The sequence below is a fragment of the Eurytemora carolleeae genome, unplaced genomic scaffold, assembly GCF_000591075.1.
Source record: "Eurytemora carolleeae unplaced genomic scaffold, Eaff_2.0 scaffold646, whole genome shotgun sequence".
NCBI lineage: Eukaryota > Metazoa > Arthropoda > Copepoda > Calanoida > Temoridae > Eurytemora > Eurytemora carolleeae.
This window is the reverse complement of record NW_019396532.1, coordinates 67,714-86,606: the sequence shown is the minus strand read 5'-3', so window position 1 is coordinate 86,606 and position 18,893 is coordinate 67,714. Positions and strand designations below refer to the sequence as shown.

Genomic DNA, 18,893 nt, shown 5'->3' with positions numbered 1-18,893 from the left:
CGAACTATTTTAAATAGCCCTTAACCCAGCAAATTCAAATATGCAAAAATATCTGCAAAATCTGAAAACTTAAATGTGTATTCAAGAAAAACCAAATTTGTGCAAATAACATTTTAAAGATCTGTACCAAAATGTTCGCAAAATTTCTTTGCAGAAATTGTGCAATATGAATATTATGGCTTATGATTTATCGCAAAAAACGACGGAGGAGGGTTACAGTGACCCCCCCTCAGCGGAAGTTAAGAGGGACTAGTCAAGATGGAGACAGATACAGCTCATTGACTGAAGACACCCTCCCTGAGACAAAGATTAATTTTAGGTTAGGAGTTTATCGTTAATTATAACAGATAAATGCAAAAAACTTGTAACAATAATCAAGGAAAGATTTTTCCGTATAAGTTCCATATAGAATGAACTGCATCACCTAGATCTGTTTAGCATCTACTACGGTAGATCTTTCGAAAATCTAAGAAAGATTCCGCTCTTGATCTCCAAGTTTTTAATAGCATTCTTAACAGCTTTAAGAACTGAATTAGACCTTAAGAAATTTGAAACAAACAGATCCAGAATACAAATTAGTTCAGTTGCCCCCTTGGTTATATATATTAAGCTAACGATGGCTGGCTTGTCTAAATCTTTTCCCTAACACTAGTTAGTGTACAGTGTTAATTCACCAATTTTTTAATGCCAGCTCACTTTTGAAAACTTCGAATGCATAGATTAAACGGGAGGTTTAAAAAATAAAGAATTTAATGCAAGGAAAGTTATTTCAGAAGTGTACGCATGTTCTGTACTGCAGTGTACTGTCACTGGGGAGGTAATGTAAACACAAGACGGATGTCGAAGCCTGACATCGGATCCATCTTTCACATAAATAATCAATGATATATTCTTGTCATAGGAAACTATTATGTTAATTATCAAAATTAAATGCTTTCATCCTCCTCTGATACTAAACGAGCACTGATGCATCTATTCTTGTTTACAAATTCCGCCCAGAGAGAACAGGTTTCAATATGTACGCAGAGTATACCCAACTGCAATTAACTTTTCTTGCATTACACCCTTGTGAAAAACTTAAAAATCACGTCGAAAAAAGTCTTCAGGGACCAAATTATAAAATTGGAGAGGTCGCTAAACTACTTACAGTCGGTACTAATCTTAACCACATAGAATCCTTAACTTTGAATCACTGATTCAAATTTGAACCGGCAGTAATTCAGCGACCTTGCTTAAGAATAATTTCGACAACACGTGCATGGATATCTGGCCTATAAATTTTAACTGCCAGATTCTTTTTCTGACTATGTCTATTTAATTTCAGGATGTAAATAACCTCATCTCGGATCAGTTAGGATTTTAATCCTTACTAAGGTCTATGACTGACATGACTCTTTTTTGAGGATGATAAACTGAGTGCATAAGATCCGCACTATTTAGCTGACTGGATCCTGATCTGTAAAACTATGCAGGTCCTCGGATCCGGTCCAAAATATTACTAAAACCTTCCTTATCTCTTAATCATACACCAAGTCTTTGCATAAAAATAAGCGAAAAAATAAAAATTAATTTGAAAATTCTAATTTTGGTTAAAACTGCAAATTCTAAAGAAATGTTTATGACCCGGATAAGGTCAATTTTTTAGGACGGATCCTGATCAGCATCAAAATGAAATGGATCCTAAGCTGACAATTCCATCAAACCCAATCTTAACGGAATATTTTAAAATGACTTCTCAAGAAAACTAAATTATTCGTAGATTAATCAGACCAAGAATAATATTGCAAGATAATTACGAAGAGAAGACTTAAAATCTAATGAAAATTTGAAATTGGAACTAAATGATTTAAGAGCACTTTCAAACATTTAAATATAAATCATATTTAATAAAGAATAAACTATACACAGGGAGTTTACAAGGATAAAGTATTATTTTTTAAACGTTTTTCTCATGACATAAACCGTAGTTTATTTACCGTGGCTCTATTTTTAGTATCTCCTTGTCTTAAGATTATTGAAGATTTCCAGAATCCAAAGCTAACCATCAAACTGTTCAGGACGGGAAAAGTCCGATCCTCCTCCTGCTCCTCGAGACCCTCCGACTTCTGTTAGAATCTATTAACATGAAGAATACATAATGGAGGTTACAATAAGAGTAAAAACTTAATCATTAAATTTATCACATGTTTAGTTCAATCAAATATTAAAGTTATAAAGCTTGGTTTAGTTTGTATTTATCAACTCTTGACGGGTTTACAAAAAAACCGGGATAAATACGAGCAGAACAAGGACATGATATAGGGCTCCGTAGTCCTACACAACCCAACTTGTTTCTACATTTAAAGCAGTTTAGCCGGGGTTCGTTTTCACTAGATTTCATCCATACAAGTGGTAGAACAACTAGACCCAAACTACAGGGCTCACTTAACATCTTCCACCAATTATCATCATGTGGAACCAGGTCATTGGAGTAGAAGAGAACCTCACGACATTTCCCGCATTTATATCCAAACTCAGAATCAGATCGTGAAACTTGGATGTATTCGACAACGTTGTGTGTCAGCAAGAATAGTCTGTAATTTCTATTTCCGGGATTTAAATTGTATCTCAACAAATACCATAATTCCAACTGTTTTCGAAATCCTGAAGAAAAAAGACAGATTTACAACGTTTAATTAAGTCTTGTGTACAAACATTTTCATTTAATTTAAAATTAATAGATAATTATCAGTATAATATATGCTTTAAAAAATATTTGAAAAAGAACCTGGGTTAGGTTGAACACCTGGTCTTTTCTTTTCCACCATCTCTAGCACAGCGTTGAGGTCTTTCTCTAAACAGTCCCGGGGGCCGGAGTTAATGACAAACAACACATGGATATATTTTATTTTTTTACGTAAACTGGTCAGTTTTCAGCTTCATTTGGATACTTGCTACCCCAAAAACCTTAGAAATCATTTAATTTCCCCAACCCCCATATCCGCAAAATTATTACAAACTTAATTAGATTTTCAAACCTTCCTGAAATACTAGAAAAAAATGATTTTGTAAGGTGGAGGAATAATTTATCAAGAAGATATACACCACTGTTGTTATATTATAAATCAGAAATGCAATAATTAAGAATAATTTCTTTTTCTTCTCTTTAAACAACTTTTTTGGGTATTAATATATAATAAGTTTGAACAACTTCTGTTTTAATTTTCAATCAGACACGATTTAAAAAATTCTATACAACCATAAAGGTTGGATATAACAGAACACTAGAAAACCTTTACCTAAAGTACGCATAAGTAACGCAATAACAATGCTAGCGCTCCTAGACACTCCATGTCTACAGTGAACCAAAGTTCTCTAAAAATTATCCAAATATATTAATGTTAGTCAAGTGCTCTAGTGCTCCCAATATATTTGAACAATGAGTTTTGATAATTATTTGAGTTTCTGACCAATGCAAGTGTTTACGTCCCACGCCAAGCCCTGACCTGATCGAAGGAGTTATACATCTTAAAACATATCTGTCAGACCCTATTCTAATCTTAAAAATCAAATCTTTCTTCTTGCACTTAAAATTTCTCCAGATTGTGGGGGGGGGGGCCCTTCCCACTTGTTTTCCGGGGAGGGGGACGTCCCCCCCTCCCCGTCCTCTTATAAGCCACCTCTGAGTCTGACAAATATTTCCAATTGATTTAAATCCCAGCCTCTGAATTATCTAACCTGTTGAAGATTAATGTTAGATATAATCCAGTTTGTCAGCTCTGGAAGCAGTGGGAGGAGCAAACTGTCCTCTTCGTCCGTTATCTAAATACAAAGAGAACCAGGTTGAAAACATGATTCAGATCGATAATAGGGACCTGGGACAATGGGTGTCAGGTACGAAGTGAAGAAATATGGTTTCTTGATATATTCCAACTGAAAGGAGGGGGATGCTTAATACATCGTAACCCAGATCACTGGGAAACCCCTATTACAAGATTATTACATTGATTTTCAATTAATCTAAGAAAGTTTCCTAAATACATGCTTACACTCTAAGCATTTAAGTTTCATTGACTGCAATACTTGAAAGTTGTACCTGAATGAACTTATGTCGAACTCCCCAGATCTCTGGTATACCTGGAGATTCTGAGTCCAGGGTTAGAACATGCTTTACTTGATATTTTGATAAAAAATTCTGCTCTACACTATCCAGGCCCCCGAGATATATCAATGGAGTTATCTCTGAAGTACAAAAAAATAAAATTTTTATTTGTTGTATTTATGGGGGTAGCAGGAAGCAAAAAAATTGGGGGGTACCACATAAATTCGGATCGTTTATGGCTCTAAATTAATGTTATTGGGACGTATCAGAAACTAAAAAAATGATAAATCATTTTAAAATATTGTATAAGCCTAATACAAAAATTTACATGCAAAACACTAAGTTTTCAAGAATTATGTGCGTAATTCAGCGTTAAATCTTGGAGAAATCCAATATTGAATGGGACGCTCTGTATGTTTTAGTTATATATGTATGTATCCACTTAGTGTAAGAGAAAAAATGAGGGAACAAAAAAACAGTTTTCAGTTATACAAAAATATGAATTTTTACCGGACATGTTTCGAGGCCAAAGAGTTTCGGAAAAATTTACTATCTCCTGAATTCCTTACTCACGACATTATCTCTGAAATAAAAATTCTGAATGAGATACAAATTTGTAAAGTTCTGAGGAATCAGAACGCAGTAATTGTTAAGTTTACGTCAAAAAATTACTGGACATTAACAATCATTAATATTTTATCTACAGCAAGCACTATTACAAGCAGTGCTTAGGATCTGGATCCGGATCCGTTGGATCCGCAAGATTTTGGCTTCTTGGATCCGGATCCGCAAAAATATGCGGATCCACGGATCCGGATCCAAGGGAAAAAATATCAACCAAAAACTGAAAAAAAAACTTTTTTACTCCTAAAACCCAAATCTGAACTTTTGAAAAGAAGAGAGATTATAAAAATTAAACAAAAAATTTGAAAATTTTTTTTTGAAATAAAAATTCAGTAAATCTTTTAGAAATGACCTGGATCCGGATCCATTTTTTTACCAGTGCGTATCCAGGATCCGGATCCGGATCAAAAATTAATGGATCCTAAGCACTGATTACAAGCATCAGTACAATAACACGGTTATAATTTTAAAGAAACTAAATTTACAATGAAGTGAAAGATAAGCTAGGATGAACTACGCAATTCTTTCTCATAACGTGCGTTTATCAATCTTCGGTAGTCAGCCAAAACAACGTGAAAGGAAAAAAATTGCAATTGAATCCAAAATTATGAATAATATGAATACATAATGTCAAATAGCGTCCTCCTACGCATTAGGCCGGGCGTAAGTGACGCATGAGTGCGTAGCTGCTCTAAGGACTAGGTAGCTGCACCCAGCTTTAAGCCGTCGGTGCAGCGATTTTTCTTCAATCGATCAATCGATCGAGCAATGGATAGTGTAGAGCAGTCTTAATATTTTACTTCAATATCACAAGAGTGCAAGGAGAGAATTGCACTTAATTTGTTGTCTAAAATTTCACTAAAGATGTCCATAGGCGTTGTATGCATGATAAGGATAGTCCATAGGGACTTTCCCCAGGTCTAGCAGTACCCGCCATCATCGCCGCGGCGGTGTGACTGTCCATCCCCATGTAGCCCATGGCGGTGGGGTCAGGGGAGGGGTAGCCGGAGGGACCGGCTCGATTCGACTGATCAATCATGGGTTGAACGATTCGTCGACGTGCATTGACAAACCAGTTATTAACTTGAAGTATGGATAGTCCTGTGTCGACCGCCAGCTGTTTCTTCTGATCCTCCGAAGGGTACGGATTGGTCAGATGTTGGAACAGCCAGGCGCGCAGGATATTTGTCGCAACTTTGGGAAAAATGCCGCGTTTTTTGCTATTTTTGCTTTTCCCGGTGGGGTCGTCGTCGTCACACCCTGATCCGTCTCCGGATCCTACACTTGCATTGCTCGCGTCTCCGGCCTCTGAGAGGTCGTCTCGCCCTGGAGGTAGGGAGAGGCGGGGGGTTCCGCCCCCAGAGTTTTGTCCGGGGGATCGGGCCTCGTCAAGGTGGCCGGGATCGTAGCTGGAGAGGGAGGAGGGAGGTCGATGATGTTCACCCTGAAAATAAAAATAAAATTAGTTAAATCGATTTAAACAAATAAATGTAACATAAAATTGTTGTACATGAGGCTTGTAAAAACACTTGTTTCCCCCCCCCCCCCCCTGTTATATTAAAGATGATAGAAACGGTAACAGATAACAAAAGAAGACGGATAGTTATGATAGATAGATAGAATTGGTATTATATCATATCTGTTCGGTTCCGTAGTAGTAAACCTATCGTGTAAGAATTCCCATTATTACACGGTTCAGGAGGAACAATTTTAATATTGTTCGCTTCCTTGCGTTTAGGAATGCTTATTCTTACACTGTAGGTGTAGAATTTTCATTCTTTAACGCTCAGACCGTGTAAGAATGTATATTCTTACACGGTCAGAGCGTGAAAGAATGTATATTCTTACACGTTCCAAGCATTAAAGAATGGAAATTCTTACACTAGTTGAAGAATATTCTTTCTTACACGCTCCTTATATTGATATTTTCAGTTTAGATCAATATTGATATTAACTTAATTATTTATTACTGACAACATGAACAGGGCAAACTCACCTTTTCTTTTACATTAATACATGCAAACTTACCTTTTTAACTTAAAAACAACATGCTCACTTACCTTTTTCTGTTATATTAAAACATGCAAACTTCCTTTTTTTACTTTAGTAAAACATGCCCACTTACCTTTTCATGCTCAATTACCTTTTTCGTTTTTTGAAGTATTGATATACCCTAATTCAGAAATATCAATTTAAATCTTAACCTTACTCCTGACAGAAGAGTGGAAATTAACATTTTCTGACCATTCCAAAAGAATACATCAAGATTATTTCATCTCGTTTAAGAATTTCCATTATTACATTTTTTTTTCTCCTCATAAGATTGTTATTATATCTTATTTGTGAGGTTCCATGGCCACATACTCAAGGAATTATATTAAAAAATAATTCTGGTGAAATCCGACTATTTCAAGTTGGAACAGTTCACATTATGAAAGGTTGCAAATAAGTTTTATACTCTTGTTCTGACTACCACTGTTTTTATATTTTTCTAATGTTAAAATCTAAAAAAAAAAACATTTTAGAAGTAAAAATTGGTTCTTAATTTGAAAGTAATGCATGTGGTTTGATTGTTTCCTTAGTTTAGTTTGTTTGTTTACCAATTTCTAATGATTTTTCTCGTTTTTTAAGTTGATACTACATTTAGATACAGCATGTTAAATGTGCCCTGAGTTTTTTTAAGATGGGGAGAAGGTATAATAGTGGGTTGTCTTAATCTACTGAACAATATCGTGTCTTTATTTATAGAAGAAATCATTTTCTGGATATTAGATCCTAAATCTTCCAAAAAGAGGAGATAAAAGCAGGTTATCTAGTAAGAATCAGTTCGACATAAACTGATGAAGATCTTTGTCTTTTATTCATGAAGCAAGATTTACTGGTTTGTTTTCATTAGTATGCTAACACACCATTGAAAGTGTGACACTAATATTTCAATGATAAGTTTTTATCTTTTTTTTGGTTTTGATTGTGGTTTCACTTCATCATCTCGAACTATGCGAGATATGGTGACTCAGACTGAAAAGCTCTGACCATACTATTACAAGTATGCCGAGATTTGCAAAATCTCACCAAACTTGGTTTGAAATGAAGATGAACTGAAAAAAAATTAATAAAGTAGGCAGTCGGGCAGTATGATTTGAGACTCGGCAGTTTGATGAAAGTGTCTAATGTAATGTTTTTTTCCTCATAAGATTATCATATTATAAGAAAAGATTAGGTTATTACTATCCTATTGTTACTATCTAGCCTGGGGGTAGAGAGCTATGGCTAGAAGATAGATAGAAAGATAAACAAAGATAGATAAATATAGATAGATAGATAGATAGATAAATAAATAGATGTAGATAAATAGAACGATAGATTAATAGCTAAATAGATAAATATAGAAAGATATAGAAAGAAAGATAGGTAGATAAAATAGATAGATAGATAGATAGATAAATAAATAGATGTAGATAAATAGAACGATAGATTAATAGCTAAATAGATAAATATAGAAAGATATAGAAAGAAAGATAGGTAGATAAAATAGATAGATAGATAGATAGATATAGATAGTTAGAAAAATAGATAGATGGTTTCTACTCCAAGAGTCAACTATCGGAAGCTTTACAACTCTTTAATCTATGTTTTGATACTCGTAAACACTGCTGGGCAAACAATTTTATTCCGGGTGTAAAAACAATGGGGCAGCAGGCTCAAAAATCCGGGAAACCTATTGTGAACTGATTGAATAATAAGACCGACCTACCCAAAATCTACTAAAAATTTTAATTATGAAATTAAAAAGTTGAGAAGTTTCTAACAATTTTTGAAATTTAATTTTTTATTTTTGTGATATATTTGTATCCCTGATATATATCTGATATCGAGTAAAGCGCGGAACTTATACAATACACCAGCATGTGCAAACTTGGTACATTGTGCTTTTGTGTCCCCATGTGAACATTTGGGAGACTTTTATCAAAACCAGGATCATACAGGGTGGTGTATAGGATACCTGAAATCTTAAACCAACTACAGGGAGATTTAAAAATAAGTCGCCAAATATGCATGTCTGTATGTGATGATGTAGGAGGTATGATGACCGGCGATTTAAAACATTTCTAAAAATCCCGGCCTGTCTGCATTCCCCGTTTAAATTCAGTAACAATAGGGGCAAAAACTACACGCCGTCAAAGTTGGCAGAGAAAGCGGAGAAAACTTTTCTTTTAAGAAATAATTTTTCCCAAAATACGATTTCTTAATGGAGGGAAGATTTATATTTAGTTTCTAAAACTGGGGTAATAAATCTAGCAAGATTCGGCAGAAGAAAAAACATGCTTAGGCTCTTTCAGCGGGCAGCAATGTGGGCCCCAAAAATGTCAATAAGATGTCAAAAATAAACATAAATTCGGAAAAACAATCCTACTGAAAATTTTGGCAGAAAGGTAGATAGAAATAATTGGCTGGACAGTGATCTGGACTTGGAATTCACATTTATCAAGAAAAAATGGGCAAAATTAGGCAAAAAAACGTGAAAAATGTTCTAGATTGTACACAGCTCATTCCCCAGAATAAAGATATATCAACAGGGGTGGGAAAGGGAGGGGCAGGCCATGTCACCAAGACGCGTGGACGAAGACACGAAATCTGCAAGATTGATAAGTTTGAGTTGGGTTTCAGTCTTTTAACCATTTATAATCGCCCATTGTGGACACGCAACCAGCACAAGAAGTGTATATTAAAAGCTAGCTTTAATTATAAACCGCTAAAAACATCTTTTTACAGCATCTACCATTAAAAGCATGCGATAAAGTTTAAAAAGTTCAGAGAAAGGTTTCAAATTTGACAGAGAGAAGTATCTTATTTCCATACTATATATATACAACTAAAATTTGTGATACTCAAGTTTTAACATTCAAACATAAGATTTAGAGGTTCAAAATCTGTAAAATAAATTCGATGAAAAAAAACAATAATTTGATCGATATTTCTTTTCCTGGTTTTTCTGCTGTCTGGAACGAATGGAGTTGAGGAATGATCCCTGCGCGGAGAGATGAGAAATCCCGCAATTGGCGTCGTCAGGAAACCTAATTCAAGTGGTCTTTTCTCTTCAGTTCTTCATCGAATTTTAAAATGAATACGATTTGTTTATTTTTAGTGCAAAACTTAAAATTTCAAATAACACATTAGACGAGAATAACAATAATTATAAAAAATATTTTAAACGATGCGCTTAAAAGTTATGCATATACAAGAACGATGAATTCGTTTTCCTCAAAAACTCGCGACTTTTAAAATATTTATTTTTTTAAACAGAGGTTGTCATTTTTCTTGAGGAAATAAACAGTTTTAACGCAAAATAAAGGTTTCTGAAGATCAAGCAAGTGTGGGATGAAGGAGAGGAGGAAGGAGTTGTTTGCATTTTACTGTGAAGTATCATGACCAGTTTTATCGTTAACTAACTAAGTTGAGCTAAAAAACAAACCGATGCATATGTGGAATCCACATGCCATCGGAAGGTAGGATCTATTTCCCCTTTCGTTCCGCAGGGCCCCTAGCCAGCTGACGACTGCACCCTACACAATCTAGAGGGCCAAGAAGGTACCGCCGGTGGAAATTATTGTACCTTTGAAAACGAAGGATAGGTCATAAGGAGATTAAAGGTCCGACTCCGGCATGACGGACAAGGACTTGGCACAATCTCCCAGCATTTCAGAGGCAACATTGTCACTACCCACAAACTCCTTAAAGATCATTGGCGCAGCTCTACAGAACCTGGAGCGAAGTCACAAACCCCAGCGACTCCTCCCTCGTCGCTAACCGTGGGGCACTCCAAGATCACACGAGTCAATGCTACCAATACAGCCACCCCTCTAGCCTAGCAAAAGAGGCACCATTTGCAGACTGAGCCGTCAGGCCTAGGTATTCTGTATCCAAGACACATGACACCAGCCATTCAACTGTTAAGCACACCCATAAAACGGTCCATCATTTACATGGGGCTGAAGTTTGAACCACTCCTTGGGCTAGGGGAGAGTGAAAAAAGAAGACTTACTCCTCTCTAGCTGGAGAACTCCTGCGACCGCCAAGTCAGCAAACCTCCTTCTCAACCTACTCCTTGTAGCCTGGAGAAAGTGAGCTCCTACCCTGGAGAACGACCCGGACACCTCTGACAGTTTGAACTGTCCTTTCACATCACAGCAAAATGTAAACAAACATTTCGATCTAAATTTTTTTAGATGCTCGTAAGATCGAGTAAAATTTCAAACTTTTCCACAAATGCTTCCCCCGAGAATTTTGGAAAATTAATACGCAATAATTTTTATTAGTTTTTTATATTGGTGAAAGAATAAATCAATTAACCCACCAATCTTCCGCGTCAGAATCTTCGTTATCGTCCGACATCTGCGTCAAAGTTTCAATAATACGACAGCTTGCGTCAATCTTACGCTGCTTCGCGGCCTAATAAATAAAAGATATATTTGACTAGATTTTTTTGAACACCTAGTTAAATCTCGATCTTCAAAGAATATGAACATGACGTCATGTTCTATAAAGAAAATTTCATGTTACCTTAAAACTTGCATGATTATAAGCAAAACAATTCATTGGTAAAAAAGTTGAATAAAACAAAAAGAAACTAAATTAAAAAGTGCAACAATTTTCTCTCTCTCTCTCTCATCCTTGGGACGTAAAACTTTTACTTCAAAGTAGTAAAAATAATTCGCATAAATTTGACCGTTTCCTATGTCTAGATTGGAGTGACATATATTATTTTACCCTAAAATATGATAACCTGAGTAACAAATTCTGTAGAGAGATTTGATACAAACTTCTTTCTCTTCAGCTCACGAGCAAAACTCTTCTTATTCTCTGCTATCTTCTTGTGAATAAATGCTTGTGTGCTAAACCTAAATATAAATTTTAATTTTTAATCTTTAAATTTTCAGCTCTTCATCTAACCTGGATTTAATTTATTGTTGGAACAAAAAAAATTCATGTAAATTTCGTAAATTTTTGCAAATAGAGGGAATTGTAGATAAAGTATTTATCATAAAAAAGGAAAGCAGTGCAGAGCGCCTGTATTAAGATTCTGGCATATCAGGCCATAATTATGAAATTTGGCTGTCTCCAGAGCCCGTTAAATGAAGTAAGATCTTCCCGACTGTATCTCTATTGAGGTATATCTAGTATTAGTTTAGGTCGAGATCCGAACATTATCTCAGTTAATTCCAAAAAAAATATTACTTACGTGTTTTTGACTGGGGAATCAGGACTACTCTCTACCAGTAGATTCGGGGTCTTATTTTCACCACTTAATATATATTAATTGATAAAAAATAATCTTGATTAAATATTCAAATGTTAGCAATGCTGATTTATAAATGTGTACACAGATGTTCAATGTACAATACATTTAAATACATGCTTGCCAATAATCATGAGATTAATTTTTCAAATACAAAGTTACCAAGGAGAATGAAATACAATGGAGGAGGGGTCGACCCAGTCCGCCCCATCATATGATTATTCAATATACCTTAACAGACAGTACTCCATTTGGGAAAGAGATTTTCATAAGTCGTTTTTTTAATTTAAGTTTGGTGTTTTGGTATACCAAAATAAATAAACTTTTAATTATAAAGAATTACCTCAATGTAGCAAATATTTTTGCAATCCCAATAATGTCTTTGTTTAGAGCTAATATCTACCTTTCTTTCTGTGGCGTATACAAAGACCTATTACAAGTACGCGCCACGCGGCGTTTGTATACATAGAGGTTATTGTATTCATTATACAGGAAGAAATGTTGGCTGAATAACCCAAACCAAAGACATTTTTGGGATGAATACAAATTGGCTGCACTGAGGTAATTTTTTGAACTAAAAATCTGTCTTATCTACCAGACAAACACATTCAAAATATAAAAAACAATCTTGGGGACCGGGTCGACCCTTTATATTCAATACTATTTGAAGGTTAGCCACCAAAGGATGATTCTTTAAGACCTGCTTGAAATTTTTCAAATATAAAGATCTGAGAATTAGATTTGATCCTTCCCCTTAAATAAAAATTTAAACAGAAAAGAATAAAAAGTAAACAATATTTATAATTTAATAATTAAGAGTGAAACAAGTTTGAAGCTGCAGCGAACCAAAAATGGTTAAATGATGCAGACCATTTTCCGTACAGTCGTCCTTGAAGTCTCATCCTTTGAAGGTAAATCTGTAGTTAATATAAGTCTATATGCAAAAAAGAGACTAACTCTTTAGGAATCCTGTTAGATTGATATTTTTCCAGAGGGGTTCTTGCAGAGACAACACTAAACACAATTACAGAATTAAAAAGTTCACATAAAATAAGCCTCCCCCCACATGTACACTGGACAGGGGTATATATTTTGAACTATTCCAAACGGCGGGGAGTGGGGGGGGGGGCGAGGGTTGATTGATTTTTGAAATTGAGTTATATGGGTTTGTATGAGACGGGTTCAGGTTTTCTTTCTCCAATTCAAAAACTAAAACCTTAAAAATTCCTTAAACTTGGGGGAAAAAAATTAAAAAAGAGGTTGAAAAGATTTTTTAAGAAAATCCCCTGCACACTTTTATACTGTAAAAAATACATAACATTCATAAAAATAATTTTAAAAGGGAAGAAGGACGGAGAAAAGAAAATAAAGGAACAGATATGAAACTTGCTTCATGTTGAATTATAAAAACTAGTTAACAAACCTTATCTCACTTCCATCAGATGCGTCATCATTCAGAAGATTACAAAGATCAGGTGCCCCTGAGATAAAAAAGTATATTGGCCTTGACAGTTAATCTTTATTCAATCTGTGACAATTTCCACTTTGTATCTTTATTGAAATTTTTTTTTTAAATCTTCAAGATTTTATCCAGTTTGACTAAATTCAAAAATTTTTGTTTGAAAAGTTTACCAAGCACACTTTCAAATCAGCATTGAGCAGCTGGAGTGGAAACATGTTTCATACCAAAACTTGAGCTTGGGTCAGCAATTAAAAATATTTTAGGAAAAATGCAGACAAGTCAGGATAATTCATTAGTAGATCTCTAGAAATCAGGGATTCTTAAACCATTTCTCATTTCAATAGAGAGTCTAGCAGACGGGCAGACGAAATATATTGATTCTTTTTCTTCTTTTTTTTCAGCTAAGTAAATGACAGTGCACGGAATCCGGATTCAAGTTTCAAAATATAAACTAAATTAATAAATAAACAAAAAGTGTAAACAGTCATCATCTGAGCATAACATCACGTGAAAAAGAGGATGAAATTTTCGAAATTTTTTCTTTTCTTTGGAACCGACCCACCATATGATTTCATTCTTTTCATACGGTACCCCATTATATTTCTTTCTCTTTGGACGTATTCCTCTTATAATGAAAAGATAACTATATAAAACAAATGATTGAAAATTGTTACCTTGGAACAAATCATCCTGATGATCTTTATTTATCTGTGAAATAATCTCATGGTTCTTCATCCTTTCCTTTACAGTTCTAGGGTTTACACTTAGCTCACTAACCGGTACAGAAGCTGAACTCTAAATTATTCAGGATAGCTCGGATCAAATCATATCAGACTTCTAGTGACGTCATACTTCCATATTTTAAATTCAAGATGACTTTACTAAATCAAAAATGAAACCTGGGTTAGATCGGATCAATTTTTTTATATTTATTTAAGTACACCCCACACTAAATTCCCATAAGCTTCAATAGTTTTCTAGGGAACATTTTTTTTTTAGAAAACCCACTTAATGATACAGTGCAAAAAATTCAATTCCACTAAAATCCGTTTGAAAATGTACTAAAAAGGAAGTTTACAAACCTTGGATAATTTAAGGGCTTCTTTACTGCTTAAAGTTTTGAAAGGATTTTTCACCAAACGTCGAACTTTCTCCGGTTCTTTAATAATGGTTTCATCTTGGCTAGTTTTCTTCATATCAGTAGTTTTTTTCTTGGTGTTAGGTTTCTTTTTCTTGACGGGAACCGGAGTTTGGAAACTCGGCGAATCACTACTCATGTCAATCCAGGAGCTTCTGTTCTTTCTCAATCTTCCAAACTGGGATATATTGTTATCCGTTTTCTTCTTTGAACTCGGTGTTTCCTGTTCTGGTTCCTTGTTGCTGATCTGGACGTTTTTCTTATGCTTTTCGGTATTCATGTGTCTTACTCCATTTTTATGAGGCATTTTACTAACACCTGGACACACCAAACAAATCACCTGTTTCTCCGTAATTTGAAAATATTTCTCATCAAAGCCAAGAACGGGTTCTTTGATTGGTCTTTTGGGAGATTTTGATTTTGTTTTCTTGGCTTGGACCAGCGTTTCTAGAGACTTTCTTTTCTGAGGTTCAATGTTTTTCTGGTCAGAATTACGATCTTTGCTTTTACTTTGGGAGGTATTCCTTTCCTTGGTTAGAGATGTACACTTAGCACTACTTCCACGGTTCTGATCTGTGCTTCTACTTCTACCATTAGACATATTTCTACCAGTTGACATTCCTCTATCTTTACTCTTATTACTCGATGAAACGGATTTCTCTTGAGACTTGTTCATGGTTTTCTTTCCTTCTTTGTTCCTGCCCAACGATACTCGCAACCCTTCCTGCGACTTCCTCTTGGAACTGGTGTTCAATGTTCGTTCAGAACTCTTAGTTTTACTCCTCTGTCTGGTCTTACTCGTCTTATCCTTTCCTTCCGAAGAATTTTTCCTGGCACCGGTGTTCAGGGTGCGTTCAGAACTCTTAGCTTTACTCATTATACCCGGGTTCAACGGCTTCTCTGTATCTCTTACTATAGGAGAAATCTAAACAAAAGATGTTTAGGTTTGAGGTTATGGAAAGTAGCGCCATTTAAAAAAATGTAAGTCGCGTGCTAAAATCTAATTAAAAATCGGTACAATCGAAATCCAATAAATGTCAAAACGGCTGAACCAAATATTGTGTGAGACCTCATATGACCCCAGAGCCCGCGATTTAAAAACTTCGGCTCGAGTCGTAATTCCTTAAACCCGACTTTAAGACCCAATCTTCGACCCAACTCTAACGACAGCTTGTGTCACGTGATTGACAGCTGCAAGATCTTCGGCTCGACTTAAGGAGTTAGGCCCAATGAAAATAAAACCGACCTTGATTGGTTTTAGTGGAGAATAAGGCTCAATGTTGCGTCTTGTTCTCATAAAAACTGGGAATGCGCCAATTCCTACCATGAAAATTCGCCAAATAGAATATTAAACCGGTTTTTTTGAATTCAACTCTTTGGAAAATAAGATGCAGCTTTAATCCGAAAGCTCAAGCCGTAAATAAGGTCCAACGACAGCTTAGACCCGAGCCGTATTACCCCGAATTTTTTAAATCGCGGACTCCGGAAAGGATGATCAAAAATTTCCAAAATTAGCCTCCAACAAAATTCAATTTTAGTTAAATTTTAAAAATCGATTTTTTTTTATAAAATCCGCGAACTTTTTATGTTTTTTTTTAAACAATGTATACAAAGAGAAAATGTTCACTATCGAAATAAAAGATGGGCGCAATTCAACAATTACGCTGCAATGCTTAGGATCTGGTTGCGTATCCAAGAAGCAATAATCCAAAACCAGCTAATTAAACTTGTGCTCTCAAAATACAAATTTCATCCCTTTGCTACAGAGAGATTATCAAAAACGTCCTAATCACTTAATTGTTTATTAAATTCTAGAATATAAGTTTGCGAAAAAATAAAAAATATAGAGGAAATTTTCCTGGCCTTCTTTTCAGGGCGGGTCCATGATCCGGATACAAATAATCCTTAGAACTGATTACAAGAGAAGACGGTTTAAAAATGTATCAAGATGTACACTAAATGTAAGACCTCCTAAACCTATTGTTACAAAACTTGCAGGAACATGGAATAAATGTTCTTTAGATCCGCATCAAAATAAAATGGATCCTAAGCATTGATAAATACAAAATACTTTGGAATGTATGACAGTTTAGATTCTGAATTTCAGATCAAGATGCTCTGAAGCTTCAAAATAATATTAATACCTTGTTTTTAGCTCTACCCCTTAATGCTTTCATCGGGGACTGGTCAGGTTGCCTAGGTGGTTGAGAAGCAAGTAAACTGGTTTTTAAAATACTCTTGGTAGCTTTTCTTTTATCTTTGACAGGAGAATCTGACGCAGCTCGAACCCTAAAATAAAGAACTTTTTTAGTTTGAATATAAACCTGCAGTATTAAAGTAGATCAATAACTCATTTTTTGGTTTGTAATGAAGATATCCACTCCAGAATTCGGATTCAAACATTTTGCATAATTCATAGTTATTACAATTAGGTTATATTCTGTCTATGTCTAACATAAAACCCTTTCTTCTCAAAATTGAACTTATTAATTTTTTACTAATATATTGAGTCTGAATGTCATCAACCCCCGGCCAATGTCAATTAATCTATGTAATACTTTAATTAAATAAATATTTAAATATCATATATGTATGATGAAGGTTAAGGAGTTCGAAAGTTCAAGCTAGGTTTACAAACAAAATTTACCTTTCGTTCGATTTGCTCGTCACTTTCAGCAAAGAATCTTCACTATTCCCGCTCTTCTTACTTACCGTATGATCAGGAACATTTTTATTTGCATTTTCTAAATGGGTTTTCTTCAAGTGTATCTTTAACATATTAAACTGAGGTGTCATAAAATCACAAAACTCACAGTTGTAATTTTTCTTCTTATTGACAACAGAAACACTTGTATAGTTTTTAGCTCTTAGTTGAGTAAAGTCAAGAATTGACATGGTTCGTTCAAGAGGATTTGGGACAGGTTCAGGTCCAACCTTGGCCATAACAACATCCGTTCTTTGTTTCTGAGTTGATGAATTCTGGTTTACCCTGACACCACGGCTCCGAGCTCGTCGTTCAGTTCTAGAACTCTCCTCAGCTTCTATTAATTCATCCTGAGATACATTCTTACTCGTCTCTGGGACCAGCGGCACCAGAGATGAATTGGCGGCTAGAACAAAAGGTATATGGTCAGGGGTGAAAGGTGAAAAGATCAAGGTCAATAGGTAATAAGGTTTGGGCCATAAGGTAAAAATTCAGGGTTAATAGGTAAAAAGGTTTTAGATGAAAATATATTAAGGTAGAAAGTTCAAGGTATAAAGTTCAAGGGTAAAAGTTCAAGGGTAAATATCAAGGGTAAAAGGTCAATGTAAGATGTCAATGTAAGATGTCAATGTAAGATGTCAATGTAAGATGTCAATGTAAGATGTCAATGTAAGATGTCAATGTAAGATGTCAATGTAAAAGAATAAGATTACTAGAGCAAGGTTTAAGGTCAAAAGATCAAGGTTATCAGAATAAAAACGTCCAAAAGGCAGGATCAAAATACTTGTTTTAAAAGAACAAGGTTTACAAGGTCTAAAGGTCAAGGTTAGAAGCTGGACAGCTCATAAGGTCGAGGTGAGAAGATCAAATGTCCAAAGTTAAAGGATTAATGGTCAAAATCGCAAGATTCGAGTCATGGCTAAATAAAAGTAAATCTATGGATTAAACAATACCTGGCTTGAAATGAGAAGGATTGAGAAAATGGCTCATATTTCCAGGCAGTGTTATTGCAGATATGTTTGCAAGTGCCCCGGACACTAAAACAAGAAAACTTAACAGTTTTACAGATATCAAATTTAAGATTGAAGGTTTAGGAAAAACGCATTAATTGTCAAGGAGCAGCAAACCACAGTTCTCAAGTTTACTTCTTCTTCTCCAAAGCCTGAGGCTATTTACAAAAAGTACAATGAGAAATTGAAGCTTGAGTATTGGTATACTTTCAGATGATACTAATCCATAACTTTTATGATGCTACAAATTCATTTAATTCTTTTCGGAAATCATTAACCATGCTGCAAACTAGATCAATGAAATACAGATTAAGCCCTCTTATAACTAATAGTTTCCGGTTTCTGTACCAAGTTCTGGCGTAGCAAATAAGTTTTATTTTATGCATAAAATCGGAACTCTAAAGTTTTCTAAATTTTTAAAAAAAAAAAATTTAATCCGGATCATGATCTAACTTATGCAAAAGCTTATTACAGTATTTAAATCATTTGACGTTGAAAGTGAAGTGTTAAAAAAGGGGATGGTGGAGTTGGCACATTTGATGTAGGGGGGGGGGGGGCCCGCCTTCATTTTTGGTTC

General features: G+C 34.9%; 2 protein-coding genes across 3 annotated transcripts; both read right to left on the bottom strand.

Moving 5' to 3' along the window:
- Nucleotides 1-2,170: 2,170 nt before the first annotated feature.
- LOC111704972 (dual specificity protein phosphatase MPK-4) lies at nt 2,171-4,675 on the bottom strand. Its single transcript, XM_023477380.1, has 6 exons — nt 4,592-4,675; nt 4,076-4,221; nt 3,718-3,801; nt 3,279-3,354; nt 2,768-2,833; nt 2,171-2,643 (listed from the first exon to the last, which is right to left on the bottom strand). The coding sequence occupies exons 1-6, from the start codon at nt 4,596-4,598 to the stop codon at nt 2,210-2,212; spliced, it is 813 nt and encodes a 270-aa protein (XP_023333148.1). The 5' UTR covers nt 4,599-4,675; the 3' UTR covers nt 2,171-2,209.
- On the bottom strand, nt 4,664-18,354 carry LOC111704970 (neurofilament heavy polypeptide). 2 transcript variants are annotated; one of them, XM_023477377.1, is made up of 14 exons: nt 18,260-18,354; nt 17,250-17,712; nt 16,747-16,891; nt 14,547-15,527; nt 14,139-14,259; nt 13,426-13,483; nt 12,960-13,016; nt 11,946-12,008; nt 11,490-11,604; nt 11,061-11,155; nt 9,690-9,780; nt 6,849-6,878; nt 5,142-6,149; nt 4,664-4,793 (listed from the first exon to the last, which is right to left on the bottom strand). In XM_023477377.1, the coding sequence occupies exons 1-13, from the start codon at nt 18,294-18,296 to the stop codon at nt 5,553-5,555; spliced, it is 2,853 nt and encodes a 950-aa protein (XP_023333145.1). In that variant the 5' UTR covers nt 18,297-18,354; the 3' UTR covers nt 4,664-4,793; nt 5,142-5,552. The 2 variants fall into 2 exon arrangements, with proteins under 2 accessions (XP_023333145.1, XP_023333146.1); XM_023477378.1 differs by having other exon boundaries at nt 5,154-6,149.
- Nucleotides 18,355-18,893: the final 539 nt, after the last annotated feature.

What these genes read in the sequence shown, in the direction of transcription:
- LOC111704970 (XM_023477377.1), bottom strand. Translation starts at nt 18,296, where the DNA reads ATGAGCCATTTTCTCAATCCTTCTCATTTCAAGCCAG. An exon ending in GGGGTAGAGCTAAAAACAAG is followed by an intron (nt 15,528 to 16,746) that starts GTATTAATATTA and finishes TCTTTTGTTTAG; the next exon opens with ATTTCTCCTATAGTAAGAGA. An exon ending in TACTTCAAAAAACGAAAAAG is followed by an intron (nt 6,150 to 6,848) that starts GTAATTGAGCAT and finishes TTTTATTTTCAG; the next exon opens with GGTGAACATCATCGACCTCC.
- LOC111704972 (XM_023477380.1), bottom strand. An exon ending in TTCGACATAAGTTCATTCAG is followed by an intron (nt 3,802 to 4,075) that starts GTACAACTTTCA and finishes CTTTGTATTTAG; the next exon opens with ATAACGGACGAAGAGGACAG. An exon ending in AGGTGTTCAACCTAACCCAG is followed by an intron (nt 2,644 to 2,767) that starts GTTCTTTTTCAA and finishes TTTTTTCTTCAG; the next exon opens with GATTTCGAAAACAGTTGGAA.